General features: G+C 42.6%; 1 protein-coding gene across 3 annotated transcripts in view; it reads left to right on the forward strand.

Annotated features, from left to right (window-relative positions):
* vti1a (vesicle transport through interaction with t-SNAREs 1A) overlaps positions 1-14880 on the forward strand; it is a 106623-nt gene that overhangs the window by 62818 nt on the left and 28925 nt on the right. For 2 of the 3 annotated variants that reach the window (XM_086064518.1, XM_086064519.1), the window contains 2 exons: positions 11818-11888; positions 14077-14138. In XM_086064518.1, coding sequence (XP_085920644.1) covers positions 11818-11888; positions 14077-14138 — 133 coding nt within the window. Of the gene's footprint in view, positions 1-11817; positions 11889-14076; positions 14150-14880 lie in introns of all 3 variants that reach the window. The other variant, XM_086064520.1, reaches the window with a different exon arrangement.

Genomic DNA, 14880 nt, shown 5'->3' on the forward strand with positions numbered 1-14880 from the left:
AAAATATTGAATATTATCATGAAAATGCATTTGTAAAAATACAATTTTGTATATGCTGTTTATTATATTCTGTTCTATTCTATTATTCTGTTTATTATCAGCACATTACGCATTATATTGGAACAAATATATATATATTTTTTTTTTATTATTTAGTTGCCAGGGGAAATTATGGGGGGGAGGAGAACCCAAAGGCATTATTATATGTTTGTAAAAATAAACACCATACCCTCAATAGTTGTCTGGTGGAGTTAAATGAGGATTATGTGCTATATTTACCATATTCATGTTACACTGGAAGAAAATTATTTTAAATGCGTATCATGAAATGATTAAAAACAGGTGATATCATAAAAAATGCCTTTGTAAAAAAAATAAGCACCATTAGACGTTGTCGCAGCCAGTAGAAGAGTTAAATAGAAATGCAATATTATATTAGCAACCAATTAGCAATGTAGTGCTATGTTGTATAAGCCTCAACACAAACGCATGATTTTTTTTTGTCACTTTCATTCCAAGCTGACAACCAAGATGCGGTTTTGTAATAAAAGATCTTGGCCGTCAGAGCTCCCTATTGTACGTCCTCTTATATGTCGTATATTCCGCGCTGCACGACGAGGCTTTCAAGCAGAAAAACTCCATGACTGAAAGAAAGAAAGAAAGAAAGGAAGAAAGAAAGGCAACTGCATGCTGTACACAAGTGTTTTGAAATGCCCTCACATGTGGTGCCACGCCGCGCATTCACAGTGGCAGATGACAATAATCGGCCTTCAACCGGGTGGCCCCCGCTCGCTGTTAAATGAGGCGCGTGATGTCGCCATCCTCTGTATAATAGCGCTATTATTGTCCTTATATAGTGCGCCGTTGGCATTGCCCTCAAGTCAAAGACAAACTTTGTGTTCATGCTGCCTTGTCAGTCGCCGTCCGCCTTTTGCCCCCCCCCTCTGCTTTTTAAATGTGCCATTTCCCATTTGCGCGGCAACTAAATCGGCGTTACCTTGACCTACAACTTGAATTTGATTGTCAACAAGGTTGTAACTCAATTTGCGCAACTTTGGTCAACTTTGAGTCACGGAATGGGTCTTAAATATTGGTCAGATGCTTTACTTTTGTATAAAACAACCCAGAAAGTTGGGTCAATTTGACCCAGAAAGTGGATCAGTCCATTTTTGATCTATAATTGGGTTACTTTTGACCCTACTGTTTTTAGAGTGTACAACGTACTTTACAGCTTGTCTTCTGTGTAGGAAAGCAAAACAATAAAAATAATAATTGCCGTCTTTTTCAGGAATTGCAATATCGACAATTTTTTCGTTTTAGAAACTCAACTAAAGCAAGACAGCAATTTGAACGTCCATCCATCCATCCATCCATTTTCTGTACCGCTTGTCCTCACAAGGTTCGCGGGGTTGCTGGAGCCTATCCCAGCTGGCTTCGGGGCAGTAGGCAATTTGAACGTATTATTGCCAAAAGCTTATCGCTAGCCACGACTTCTGCCGGGTCAACCTAGCGCCGTCCCTCGCCCTAACACCAACCTTCAACATTTGAACTCCTCCCTGGACAAATCCAGTCGGAGTTGTGGTCAAATCTGTCCGACTTTTGGAAACTTCCAAAATCCCCGCCAACAGCTGGACGCAAACTTTTGCAAGTTGCACCGTTGTCTGGTCGCTGGGTTTTGATGTCGCTCTCATGTTCGCTAGCGCCTTCATGTGGACTTCACTCGCTTTGCCTGAGTGGAAGGCGGGCGTGTGGGCTGAATGGCGTTTAACAAGCTATTTAATTCATTTAGCGGCGAGGGGCCTGTAATCAGCAGCCATTGAGGTAAAGACACACTCGGAGGACTGTGAAGAAAAAAAACGCGAGGAGGCGGCGGCTCCCCGACAGGCCTTGTCAAAACATGCAAATGAGCTTGATGCCTCGTCCCATTTTTGACAAGGCTAATTAAGGTGTTGCGATTCGGGACGCGTTCACGCAGAAGACTGCGAAAGACCTCCTCAACAGATCCTCGCTAATCATCAACTCCTCAGCGCCCGCGCGTGTGTTTTTCTCACCCGTCTCCCATTTGATTGGGTAATGAACTGCTTTTTTGGGACTGTTAGATCTCCTTTTGCGGAGTTTGAGAAGGACGGGCAGGGAAGGAGTGCGCCCGAGGTGGGCTGTTGTACACATAATTAAAAGGCAAGAAATGTTGCGTTGGGCTCTTTGATCTGCCCGTCAACTCTCTTGATTAAAGACGCCCAAGTCTTTAATCAATGGTAATGCGATGATTAGCGCTCTTAAACTGTTGAAAATGAACATCAAGTTTTCCCCCCCGCCGCCCGGTAACACGTTTCGCTTGCCGGGTCCACTTTCCCGATAAATTGGGAAACTTTTTGCCTCCATACACGTCGTGTTGTATTAGGACGTTCCAGATTTAAAATGGCAGCCCGTTTTGGTTCATGGATGTACGGCGGCGCGTTAGGGCCACGTATATATATTCTTATTTTTTCCTAGGTGGGGAGTTCCGAGAAAAAACTCGCAAATTTGTCACTTTATAAAGTGCGAGAAAAAAACTTAAATACACGTAAGCGTAGCGATAGTCTAATGTGAGGATTTGTTGGCGCTTAATGGGACACTGTTTATTAAATAAAACGGCACGATTGAGACGGATTCATTCTTAATTTAAACTTTCCTCGTCGTACACGGCAGCGAGAGCGACAACGCTTCCCGATCCCCTGTCAGCTGACTTAACACGAACCAATCAGAAGCTAGCATACGTTAGGTAAATGCAATTGAACGACGGAGAGCAGCACATTCGATATAATAATAATAATAATAATATAATAATAATTCTGGAAACGTAAATATACATTTTGACAAATTAATTGAAATGCTTTGGACCTTGGCAAGTTTGTCTTCTTTTTAGGAAAGTAACAATGCAGTTTAATGTGCTGCCAAAAACATATCGTTATGTGTAGGAACTGAAAAAAACGAAATACATGTTTCAGCTGTTGTTTTTGGAAATGCAGTAATGTCAAACCACTTCCAATCAGGATCTGCTCCACATTTGACATTGGATGTCTGTTTACATCGACATATTTATAAAAAAATATATATATATATATATATATATAAAAATAAAATAAAAGAGCAATGATGATGACATTTCCGAATGAACAATACTGAGCTCTTAAAAAGAAAAAAAAATAGTCCCATCCCCCCCGACATCGTTCTTGCAATTCCGAACGATTTATCCTGTCAAATCTCTTCATTGTCAGGTTGTGATTTGTTGTTTTTGTACTACGTTAATGGTTTTGGTAGCTAATGATTTAGCCTGATCCATAAATTCGGACAAAATGTCAATACAAGTCAGTCATTGATTGCGCAGGCGACGAATGAACAGTTCCGCCTGTTTTACCAGGATTGCATCATTAATCGTGTGTTCCGTCCTTCGTTGTTGTTTTGTTTGTTTTAAGCAACTCCTCGAATGCTAATGAGATCAAATGAGTTTCATCTTTCAGTTCTTGTCATTCTTTTGTGTACTCTTCCTTTTTTTTCCTTTTTTTTCCTTTTGGTCACACAGTTTTGCGCGACACAAATGTCAGCTCGTTGAATAATGCATACACGGTTCGCAGGTGACTTTTAATTCTGCGCTTCATACATTTTTTACGAATTGCGGCGAGTTTAATCAAAAAAAAAAAATCATTTTCTCAACACTGGAAATGGAATTAGCATGTCAGCTCGGCTGACCAGCCGTCTGTTCAATTTTTATTGTCATCTTTTTTTAATTGACGACCTTAAAAAAAAAAAAAAAAAAAGCTCCCGCCTTGTCACACCCAAGCACCCGCAAGTCCATTAGTTTTCATTTGGATGCTTGAGTAAAGAGCGCTTGATTAAGTCCAAGCAATTTGCGCTTGCGGCAGCCCGGGCTTTCTCCCCCCCCCCCCCCCCCCCCCCCCCCCCGCCCTTTTCTGCCACCGGCGTTGGTTGCCGTTCAGGTTCATTTAATGGAGTTTGTTGGCCGCGCTGACGCAATACCTGTCGGGGGGGCGTCGTGAGGAGTTTGTTTACCGTGCGAAACCGTTTTGCGTTATGAATGCCTTTCGGATTTGCTTTAGTGATTACATTCATTGTAAATATGGCGTGTAATGCAGAGTATTAAATATGAGCGGGCCCATCAGGAAAACGCCGCAGTCGAGGAAGTTGCTTTACGACTGAATGGGAGTGACTTTGAGCGGCTTAAATAATGCATGTAAATTTGACGTCTCGAGACTTTGAAGGGGGGTAAAAAAAAAAAAAGTGGGCAGTGCTCAAATGCAGCTTTCAATTCCCTGCACCTTTTGCTCATTTTGAAACAAACGCGTCTATTAGCAGCTGTTCTGCTGCCGGCCCGGTCATTTATACCCATTAAACCGCCGTCTTATCACCCATAAGACGGCCGTACGTCTCGCCGTCCTACCAATTGTCCGTAATCAGCCGTTTAAAAGCGGCAGCGGAAAATTTGTCTCTGGCGCCGCCGCCGCGCTTCGGTCTGACGGACAGGCAAACGATCCGGCGGCGGCGGGGGAGCGAGGGATGGCGGAGGGGTCGCGGGAGAGACGGGGAGAAGCGAGAATGATGAATAGGCCAAGTTGAGTGGCTGACTAACGGAGATCTGTCTTAATCAGAAGTGATTTGTCAGAACAGGAGCCGTGAGGGGTCAGGGCGCCGGCGATGAATAAAACACAGCCTGGCCAAGTGAAGAAAGACCCCCACAAATCCAACCTGACTGCCCTCCGACGAGAGCAGGGGCTAACTTGGGTTAGACAGGAGTGCGCGCCGCCTGACTCTGAATATTCCGTTTCCAGAACTGGAAACTGGACTGATGTTGATTTTTGTACTTGTGCTTGTAAAATTAGGCTCTTCTCTCGTGGTTAAAGTGTGTGCACCCTGCTCGGTCGGGGGTTCAGCTTTCCCTGGTGACTCTTTCCCAGGACTACATTTGTCACATTTATGTGCATAGAGTGACAACGTGTACCCTAAACGTAACCTTGACTCTAACTGAATCGTCAACCCAACACTAGTTTCTTTTTTTTCTTTTTTTCTTTCTTTTTTTTTCTTCTCTTTTTTAAGAGCTCAGTATTGTTCATTCGGAAATGTCATCATCATTGCTCTTTTTTTTTTTTTTTTTTTTTATATATATTTTTTAATATATATATATATATATATATATTTTTTTTTTTTTTTTTGTGTGTGTGTGGGTGTATATGTGTATGTGCGTGCGTGCGTGCGTGCGTGCGTGCGTGTATTTGTTAGCTCACCAGAAAACCTATTAGAAAAAAATCTCATACCGTTCACCTAAACCGAACACCAGGAGACCCGAGGGGACCAAAAAAAACCAAGGAAGGTGAAATCCAGCACCGACCAGACACCCCCCACCAGAACTCCTCCCCAGCCCAAGAAACATCCAGACCCCAACAAATCCAAAAAACATAAAATCAGGGAGGCCTCAAGAGACCAAAGGAGAGACCGAGAAAAGGAAGGAAGGAAGGACAGACGAAGCCGCGTGAGATCCGCAGACACCAGCCTCCAACACTAGTTTCTAATCCATCCATCCATCCATTTTCTGTACCGCTTGTCCTCACAAGGGTCGCGGGGGTTGCTGGAGCCTATCCCAGCTGGCTTCGGGCAGTAGGCGGGGTTACACCCTGTACTGGTTGCCAGCCAATCGCAGGGCACACAGAGACGAACAACCATACTCACAATCGCACCTACGGACAATTTGGAGTGTCCAATTCACCTGCCATGCATGTTTTTTGGAATGCGGGAGGAAACCGGAGTACCCGGAGAAAACCCACGCAAGCACGGGGAGAACATGCAAACTCCGCCCAGGAAGGCCGAAGCCCGGACTTGATCTCACAACCTTTTGCACTGGGAGGCGGACGTGCTAACCAGTCAGCCACCGTGCCGCCTAATGCCAACCCTAAATCCAAACCAAAGCATCAACCCTAACTTTTACTTACCCTTAACTTTGACTGAAACCCTATCACATCACAATCCTAGCCCTTAAACCCTAAACGTGACTTTAATAGAGGCCGTAACCAAATTGGAGCCCCTCGCCCCCTACCTGAATCTGAACCCTAAATCTAACCTTAAACCTAATTGAAATCCTATTCCAGACCCAAGATTGAACCCTTACTGAAAATATCCTTCATGAACTCTAATCGAAGGATGCACCGATCGATCGGCGGATCCCTTGGAAATAAACCGATCTTATCCACCGATCTCATTTCCTTTCTTAGAAGTCTGAACAAGTCAGCAACTGTCCTCTTCTGCTGACGTGACTAATCGGGTTTTTCATTTTTTTATTTGCGAGAACTAATTCATGTGCCGTTAAAACGACCCGTTAGTATTATTTCACAGATATTTTTTTTATGTTTTCCAATAAAACAAGATTAGAACACTGAAGGTGTGTATGCTGCTTGTTATGAAAAAAATCGGCATCTGCATCAGTGGTCGGACGGAAAAAGCGTGATTGGTGCACCACTACTCTAATCCAAAATTTAAATCCTCAGTGAGTCACAAAGCTAACCCATAAAAAATAACCTTATATTAAATCCAAACTGTAATAGAATCCTTAACCTTAGCAAAACTCAAACCTAACCCTTGCCTCCTAATTCTAATCCAAACCCTGACTGAAGCCATCAATTTAGCCTCATCCAGACCCCTTAAACCGAACCCCTAATGCCGACGCTCTCGGTACCGTAACATCGGCGCTCGCAATGACGAAACCTGCTAGCTTCTAACTAACTTGGACAGGAGTTTGTTGCTCCTCCGCTTAATCTTGCTCGATCCGTCCCGTGCGACCGCGCGCTTGGCACCGCTTTATTTTCCGAGCACACACACACGCGAACACACACAAAAAAAAAAGGGCAGGAGCGCTTCAGCTCGCTAGCCTCATGGCCTGTGGGCTCGGCATCGCAAATACGTCCCAGTGTGGGTACAACTCTGATGAAAGGTGATGAAAGCGTGTCACCAGCCAAGTTGTCGAAGTTGTTACTCCCCCGACCAAAAAAAAAGAAGAAGTGTACAAAGACAGGTAACTTTATGCACTGGGGAGTCGCTGGCAGTCGACTGCTCCGCTTTGTCACAAATAGTGTGTGAGCTACAGAACAAACTGGTGGGGGGGGGGGGGGGGGGGGGTCGGTGCGCCCTCTCAACCCTCCTGTGGGGTCGCCATAGACGGTTTGCTGGCGTAAGTAAGGTCTTGGAGGAGGTATCACGGGACTCTCTCTGAAATGCAATTGATGTCGTGTCCAATTAAATGGAGGAAGTTCAGGACTGCAGCGTTTTCGTTTTCGTTTTCGTTTTCTTTTGACGTTGTGGTGACCGAGTGGCTAATTTGCCAGGCTCCAATCTTGGCACTGAATGTCCGCGCGGAAACACGAAATATTGGTTCCGCTCCCTTAACGGTAAAATCCGACTTCGAAAGTCGAAATTTTGGTTACATCGTGAGCGCAGGAACGGAACTTGAGGACTCCTTGTAATAAAGTCCATATATGGTCACTGCTTTGCAAATGATCGTCAAACGAGGGCCTACAGTATTTTAGCTTCAACCTGAAATGTTACCGTAAAAAGCCAAATATCCCTAACTTGTGAGCAGTATTCAATTAATGCATATTTCCGGTTTGGCATTTTTGGCCTATTTGCAGAATTTACCCTCCATGATTTGCTGGAAAAGTCAATATTTTTGTGCTCAGAGCATAGCTATTGTCTGAATAATTTTGCTTTGGTGCCAATTTGTAGTTTCTTGGTGTCAAGCAACTGTGTGACATTCACTAATGTAAATGTGCTATTAGCGGTAGCGGTTGTACAGTAGTTTCCACTACACATACCAACCAACCATCTTAAAATGTATAACAAAAATTGAACGATTGCACTGTGCCAATTCCACCGGTAATGGATTTATAAGGACGAAAAATGTCCTTTCAGATCCGATTTCCCCCTTTCGCAATCTTAAACTTTGGTTTGGGACGCTAATTCTTTCCTGCGGTTCTCGCTCGGAGCGAGAACCGCTAAACTGGAGCTCCGGAGCATAATGTAATGTAATAATGGGCTTGTTAAACAGACCTTAGGGTACGGCAATCTTTAGCGAGTGAGTCAGAGCGAGATCTCTGCGCCGGGGTGATTTAAATTGTTAATAGCTGTTTAAACTGCCGGGGAATATTTGACTCGCTAACGAGCAACAAGTCCAGGGCAGCAGCTGTACAATTTCTGCTCTGCGGCTCTCTTCTTCTTGTTTTTTTTTTTTTTTTTTTGCGCTGCCGTTTTTTCCGTTCCTCGTTCTTGATGATGAAATTAGTGCGCATTTAGTAAATGTCGTTGTTCTTTCCCAGCAACTAATGAAGTCTGCAAAGCACAACGTGGAATTAAGATGAATGGAAATGTAGATACCTGCCAGAAAATGAGTAACGCTCGAAAACGACGTGCGTTAAACAGTCCAATAAACGGTGGTTGTTTACACAGCGAGAAGCCATTTGAAAGGATTTGTGTTAACAAGCTGTTATTATACCTTCTTCGTCAGTCAGAAAAGGACTTTATTGAGCCATTTATAATAAAAAAAAAAACTCCTTTTGAGAAAGTCATTATCTCGCTTTCCCTCTCAGACAAGGTCAGGACACGACTGCATTGAGCGTTTGTATGAGATTTTAATCTAATAAACCTTCCATGACCAATACAAATGCTTTTTTTTTTTTCTCCAAGGGCAACCATTTTCATCCATAATACCTTTCGAATTTGTCACCTAATGTCATCTTTAGTTGGCAGCTTACTGCTTACTCTCTTCTGAAAAGCAGCACATTGACAAAAGTATTCAAAATATGGCAACGAGTGATTTGAGCTCACTTTTAGTAAACACAAAATCCATGACGGCTTTGAAGGACGTACTCAAGCTCAACTCAGAAGCAGGAAAGGATATTTCAAGTGAGTCAAAATGCTCCAGAACAAAATGGCGAACTCTGCTTAAAAAATGGCTGCCAATCAATGCACAGATAGTCAATCCAAAACGATGACTATAGATGGTGGTAAATGGGGGGGGGGGTCCCAGAAAAATAGGAGAAAATGACCACACACAAAAATTGTGTGTACGAATATGCATCAACTGTAGGTTTAAGTTGTATTAGCACCGTTCACCACTAGATGGCAGACGTCGATTAGCTACTCTTCAACGGTTCTTATACTACCCTACAACATTTTGTGTGGATTTTATTTTGCATGTTGAAAATAGCATTTTGTCACCCTCATTTGCTCCCAAAATCGTATAATTATGTTCTATTTTTAATATGACTGTGCTCCCAAAGACATATTTATACGTTTTTATGTTTTTGCAACAAACTCTTTTCCCCACTGTTTTAAACACATTTGTGAATAATGATGAAACTTAGCTATATTCTAATGCTAATTACTGCCAAATATACTTTTTTTTTTTCCTGATGAAAGAAGACACTCTAATCTTTCTTTTGGTAGGTTCCATGTTTTTATAGCAATAGATCACAATATTCTATGGGCCTTGCAAAATCTGTCAAAATCCAGTAAAACAGCCGGGAGAGAAGGGGGTTGCTTCAGTGAAATGAGTTAAAACGATTGCCTAAGTCATTTTTTTTGCAAAAAAAACCCAAAAGCCAAAATCATCTCCTCATTATGTAAATGATTAAATTGTTTGTGTTTGCTGAAAAAATCGGATAAAATGACTTCGGCGATTATTTTAAGGTGTTGATTTTTGTAATACATCAGGTTCGGAAATGTTCGTATGTGGCCCCCGAGTAGCACTGCTGAAAAATTGTGAAGGACTCTACAAAGCCGATAGCCAAGAATGAACACGTTAATATCATTCGTGTCTAAAGTTGAATTCTCATGACAATTGAGAAAACTATTGTTGGATGAACGCAAGAATCCTGACTTGATGCCTGAGAACGTACTTTCACCTCGGGCCTCCTTTTCTATACAAACTTTGCCAATAATCTACTTGCGGGGTGAAAAAAAAAAGAAGAAGCAAAACTTACATCTCGCTTGCATTGCTTGTCACACTCATTTATTTGGGGAGGAAACGCAAGTGTGACAGAAAGGGAAAGATCTGCTTATTTGTCTCTTTAGCAGAAGATTTCCGTTACCAGCGCCTTCCTGTTCCTTCCCTTGTTCTCCTCACATAGCGAGGGGACGCGAGCGGGGCGGGGCGGGGCGGGGCGCGGGGGGGCTGTTCTGGTTATTAATACCTGCGCTCAGTCTTTTTAATCTGCCCTATTTGTCACATGTGACTGTGTGACTGCGCTGTTTAATCTGGGAATCCTTCAATCTGTCTGCTCCCGGATTAGAAATTAATGAAGGCAGGAAGCGACGCATTTGAGTCACTTACAGTGTCGGGGAGCTAAAAGGTTGGAGGGGATGAATGGGATGTCATTCGTTTGACGGCGTCTTCTCATTTTCACCCCCCCCCCCCTCCAACTCCCAGACAATGCCATCGACTTTTTTTTTTCCCCCCATTTTTTTCCCTCTCTTGTTTAGCTGCCAGATGTAGCCCCATTTCTTCTTTTTCTTGCCACCCCCCCCCCCCCCCCCAAACAGGCGCTCAGCACGTGGGCCCTTTGGTGTGCGGCACCTGTGTAGTGTAATACAGTCAGCGACTGTGTTGTTTATCTCGCATTTGTTTGGTGCGCTTGAAAGCCCGTCTTTGATCCGCGCAAGGATTCTTCACTCCTCTCTCCATTCATCCTCTCGACTCCCATCATTTTTAAACGCTAATGCTGGAGCTACATTGATGGAAGGAGTGTGGTCTTTTTTTTCTTTTTTTTTTTGGGGGGGGGTGTATCCAACCCAAGGGACATCAGACTGACGGTGACCACTGACGAGCTTGTCAGGTGCCTTGTCGGTGATGTTTTTTGTAATTGTGCGTTCATATCTTTGCACCCACGAATGACGAGAAGCATTTCAAGAAATAAAAGAGAGTTAAAGCAAAGCAAAACAAAACAGAAAAGCGTGATGGATATTGAAACTAAAGTTCCGATACCATTTTTTCCTATACCCAGTTTTGCAATATCGTACCAATACCTAGGATTAGTTTTTTGATTTTTTTCTAACACATTATTAGCAGGAATATTTTGGACCTGGCTTGCTCTTTAAGGTTATGTTTACTTGTTTTAAGAAAGTCACAATTTCTCCTTGAAATTGGCAGATATTTTTTCTTAAACTAAGTAATATATTATTTTTCTCTCTCTCTCTCTCTCTCTCTCTCTCTTTTTTTTGAAAATAAAAACAAAGGACGGTAAGACATTTAAGAAAAAAATATAGTAAAATAAGAAAAAAAATATTACTTCAAATAAGCAAAATTTTACCTTAAATTTACCTGTAAAATTGTAGAAAAATAAGAAAATAATACTAGGCCCATATCAACCAAAAAATATTACTTCAAATAAGCAAAATTTTACTTAAATTTACCTGTAAAATTGTGGAAAAATAAGAAAATAATACTCGGCCCATATCAACCAAGGCGGTCTGGAAAATTTTATTTTTAGACTAAGAATAAGTAATAATGAATATTAAATTGAATATTTATTAATTTAATTTAAGAAATAATTTCTTACTTAAGAATTCAGTTGTTGCAGTGAATTCAGCCCAGAACTTGATGTCTGTTTACTTTTGCGTTTCCAGAAGGTTTTTTACAAGCGATTCAAGGATTCACCATGAAAGGATCCGACCAAATAATCGGGTTGCGAGAACATGTCACAAAGGCGCTTGCTTGACAAGTGCGAGAATTTCACCTTGGAGAAATAACGCAACTGACGCAATCGTGTTGTTGTTCCGCAGAACAAGTGGGCCAAGAGATTCTCTCCAACCTCCACACCGACCGTGAGAAGATCCAGAGGGCCAGAGAGAGGGTGAGTGTCGCCATCCAAGAGTTGCGTCGGCCGCAAACGCGAGCAAACGCGGTGACGCAGCGTCGCCTCGGGCACATGCGCACTTTTTGTGTTTGCCTTTCCTCCTTCATATTTCCTGTCCATTTGAATAGTTTTGTTTTGTTTGCTCAAACATCAGCAAGCAGCGTGTCGCATGCGGCGGAATCATCCGCTCACAAGATCTGCTTGGGCCTCGCATTTGGTTTTCACGTCATTTGTTTCCTGTTCAATAAAATCAAAATGACAATATTACATTATATATACATATATACATTTAAAAGTATTTTCTTGAATTTATGAAAGACTTATTGCACTTTAAGACAAGTCAGAATATTTTAAGTTTATATTTAAAATTATTAAATTAGAATTAGAAAAATATTTTCTTCTCATCCTTGCTGATGTCAATGTTTGTGTAAAATGTAAGTGATTTACAACACGTGTTACTTTCATTAATAAATAAATAATAAATAAAATAATTTAACCAGTTACTGCCTCCGCAGAATTTACTTAGTAACTTAGTATTTGTGGAGTTTTTTTTATCATGTCCTTGACATTTAAGAAGAATTGGATGTTCCATAATTCATCGATATTGGATTGAACTGAAGTGAATCGAATCGGGAAAAATCAAAATCGAATCCAACTGAACTCTTGTGAATCGAAATCGAATCCATTGAGGAAATTACAATCGATACCCTAACTCCTAACCCTAAAAAAAAAATCCACTTTTATTTTTTTTGAATGAAAAAACAAATTGGCCTGACCCGTGAATTTTCAATAAATCGCCCCGCATTATCCGTATTTTTTTTTGCTGTCAGAGAACTGCGGAAATCCTTAGCCTGCCAAACACACAGTCAAGACAGCCAATCTGATGGACGGACAGACAAGCCAGGTCGGCAAGAGGAGAGCAAACACAGGAAAGGCGGCCCCACCTCTAGCGGCCCCTCAACGCAGAATGCTTAAGGATCACAACAAGGCAGTGGGCCTCGCTCAGACCTTTTCAAAGGAAATCAAACATCTCCTTTCAAAAACGCTCCACGCTGTCTACTGAGGCTACTTGCTCTCTCTTTCTTTTGCTCTCTACTTTCTTCCCGAGAGTCTTCTTTTGCTCGACGCCCCCCCACTGCACTCACACAAACACACACGCACGCACCACTTTAAAGTCCGTTTGCGGGGCATAAGCAAGGTAAAAAAAAAAAAGAAGCCAGGAGATAAATAGAGGCGCTTTAAGAGGTAGTTAATAACCACTTTGCCAGAATAGAAATGTTTGATGCATAAAGATTTGTTGGGTTGTGAACCCCCGTGACCCCACCCCCCAGAAAACAACCCCACTATACACACACACACACACACACGCAGCATCAAGTGCTACCGTATGCTCAGCGGGAGATGCAGACTTTTGTTTTGCTTTTGTGGTACAAACGAGTTGTCGCAACTCAAGGTAAAAGAAGCCAGCCCCTTCCTTACCTTCAAAGAACAGAGGTAGCAAATCCAAGTCCAGAAGGTAAAAAACCCTGCCACAGTTTGGCTTTAGCCTCAGGTGCTAGCTAGCTAGCTAGGTAGCGCCATCAGGGGTTAAAGCCAAACTGTGCCAGTGTTTTTACTTCCAGCTGATAGCTAGCTAGCTCCTTAGCTAGCTCCCATGGTCCTCATTTACCTGCTAGGGAGCTAGCTAGCTAGCTAGCATCAGGGATAAAACCAAACTGTGACAGTGTTTTTACTTCCAGCTGATAGCTAGCTAGCTCCTTAGCTAGCTCCCATGGTTCCTCGTTTACCTGCTAGGGAGCTAGCTAGCTAGCTAGCATCAGGGATAAAACCAAACTGTGACAGTGTTTTTACTTCCAGCTGATAGCTAGCTAGCTCCTTAGCTAGCTCCCATGGTCCTCGTTTACCTGCTCGGGAGCTAGCTAGCTAGCTAGCATCAGGGATAAAACCAAACTGTGACAGTGCTTTTACTTCCAGCTGATAGCTAGCTAGCTCCTTAGCTAGCTCCCATGGTCTTCGTTTACCTGCAACGGGAGCTAGCTAGCTAGCTAGCATCAGGGATAAAACCAAACTGTGACAGTGTTTTTATTTTCTGGACCTGGATTTGCTACCTGTGGTGAACTCAAGAAACTTGCCAACTGGTTCCGGGACCTAACGTGATCCTTTGCGCCGCTTTTTGTCCTTCCAGTTGCGAGAAACGGACGCCAACCTGGGCAAGAGCTCTCGCATCCTCACCGGCATGCTGAGAAGGTAAGCGGCAGGTACGAAACTCGAAACACGTCAGCAGCTCACAATCACAGTGTCCGCATCATGGGAGGTTTTTCTCTCTTTAGCAGTCAATTAGCAAACAAATCTATGATTGAAAAAAAATATCCCTACTTAAAAAGTTCATTATGGAACTCGTGATTAATTATGATTAAATATATAAACAGTATATTAACTTTCTACCTCCAAAATAGTCACTTTTCAAGAGAACCAAAAACAACCATTAACATTGCATCATCAAAGAGAGCAAACCATTTTAACACTTCTAATTGAGCGATTATTTGTAAAAAATCGCATCCACACGTATGGACTGACCAATAATTTAATAAATATGAAACGTAACCAATCGCGACTGCATGCATGTCGGCCTATGTCATATCTGTGTGTATGCGATACGGCGCTAGTTTTAAGATGTGATGATATCTGCAGATTCACAAGCATAAGGGGAAAGCTGATTGTTTTGTTGAACTACGACCTCCGTAAAACTTTGCCTTCGCCTGTCTTGTGCGCTGCCGTCGCCATCAAACACGCAATTCAAACACAAATAATTCAATGCTCCTTGCTGCGCCGCCCGTGTCTACACACACACACACACACACACACACACACACACACACACACACACACACACACACACACACACACACACACACACACACGCGCGTGTTCAATCACATCTCCATTTCATAAAGTGCCAGCCCCCTGAACCGCGACGCCACGGTTTTGT

The sequence above is a fragment of the Leptonotus elevatus genome, chromosome 20, assembly GCF_054856555.1.
Source record: "Leptonotus elevatus isolate MCC_2025b chromosome 20, RoL_Lele_1.0, whole genome shotgun sequence".
NCBI lineage: Eukaryota > Metazoa > Chordata > Actinopteri > Syngnathiformes > Syngnathidae > Leptonotus > Leptonotus elevatus.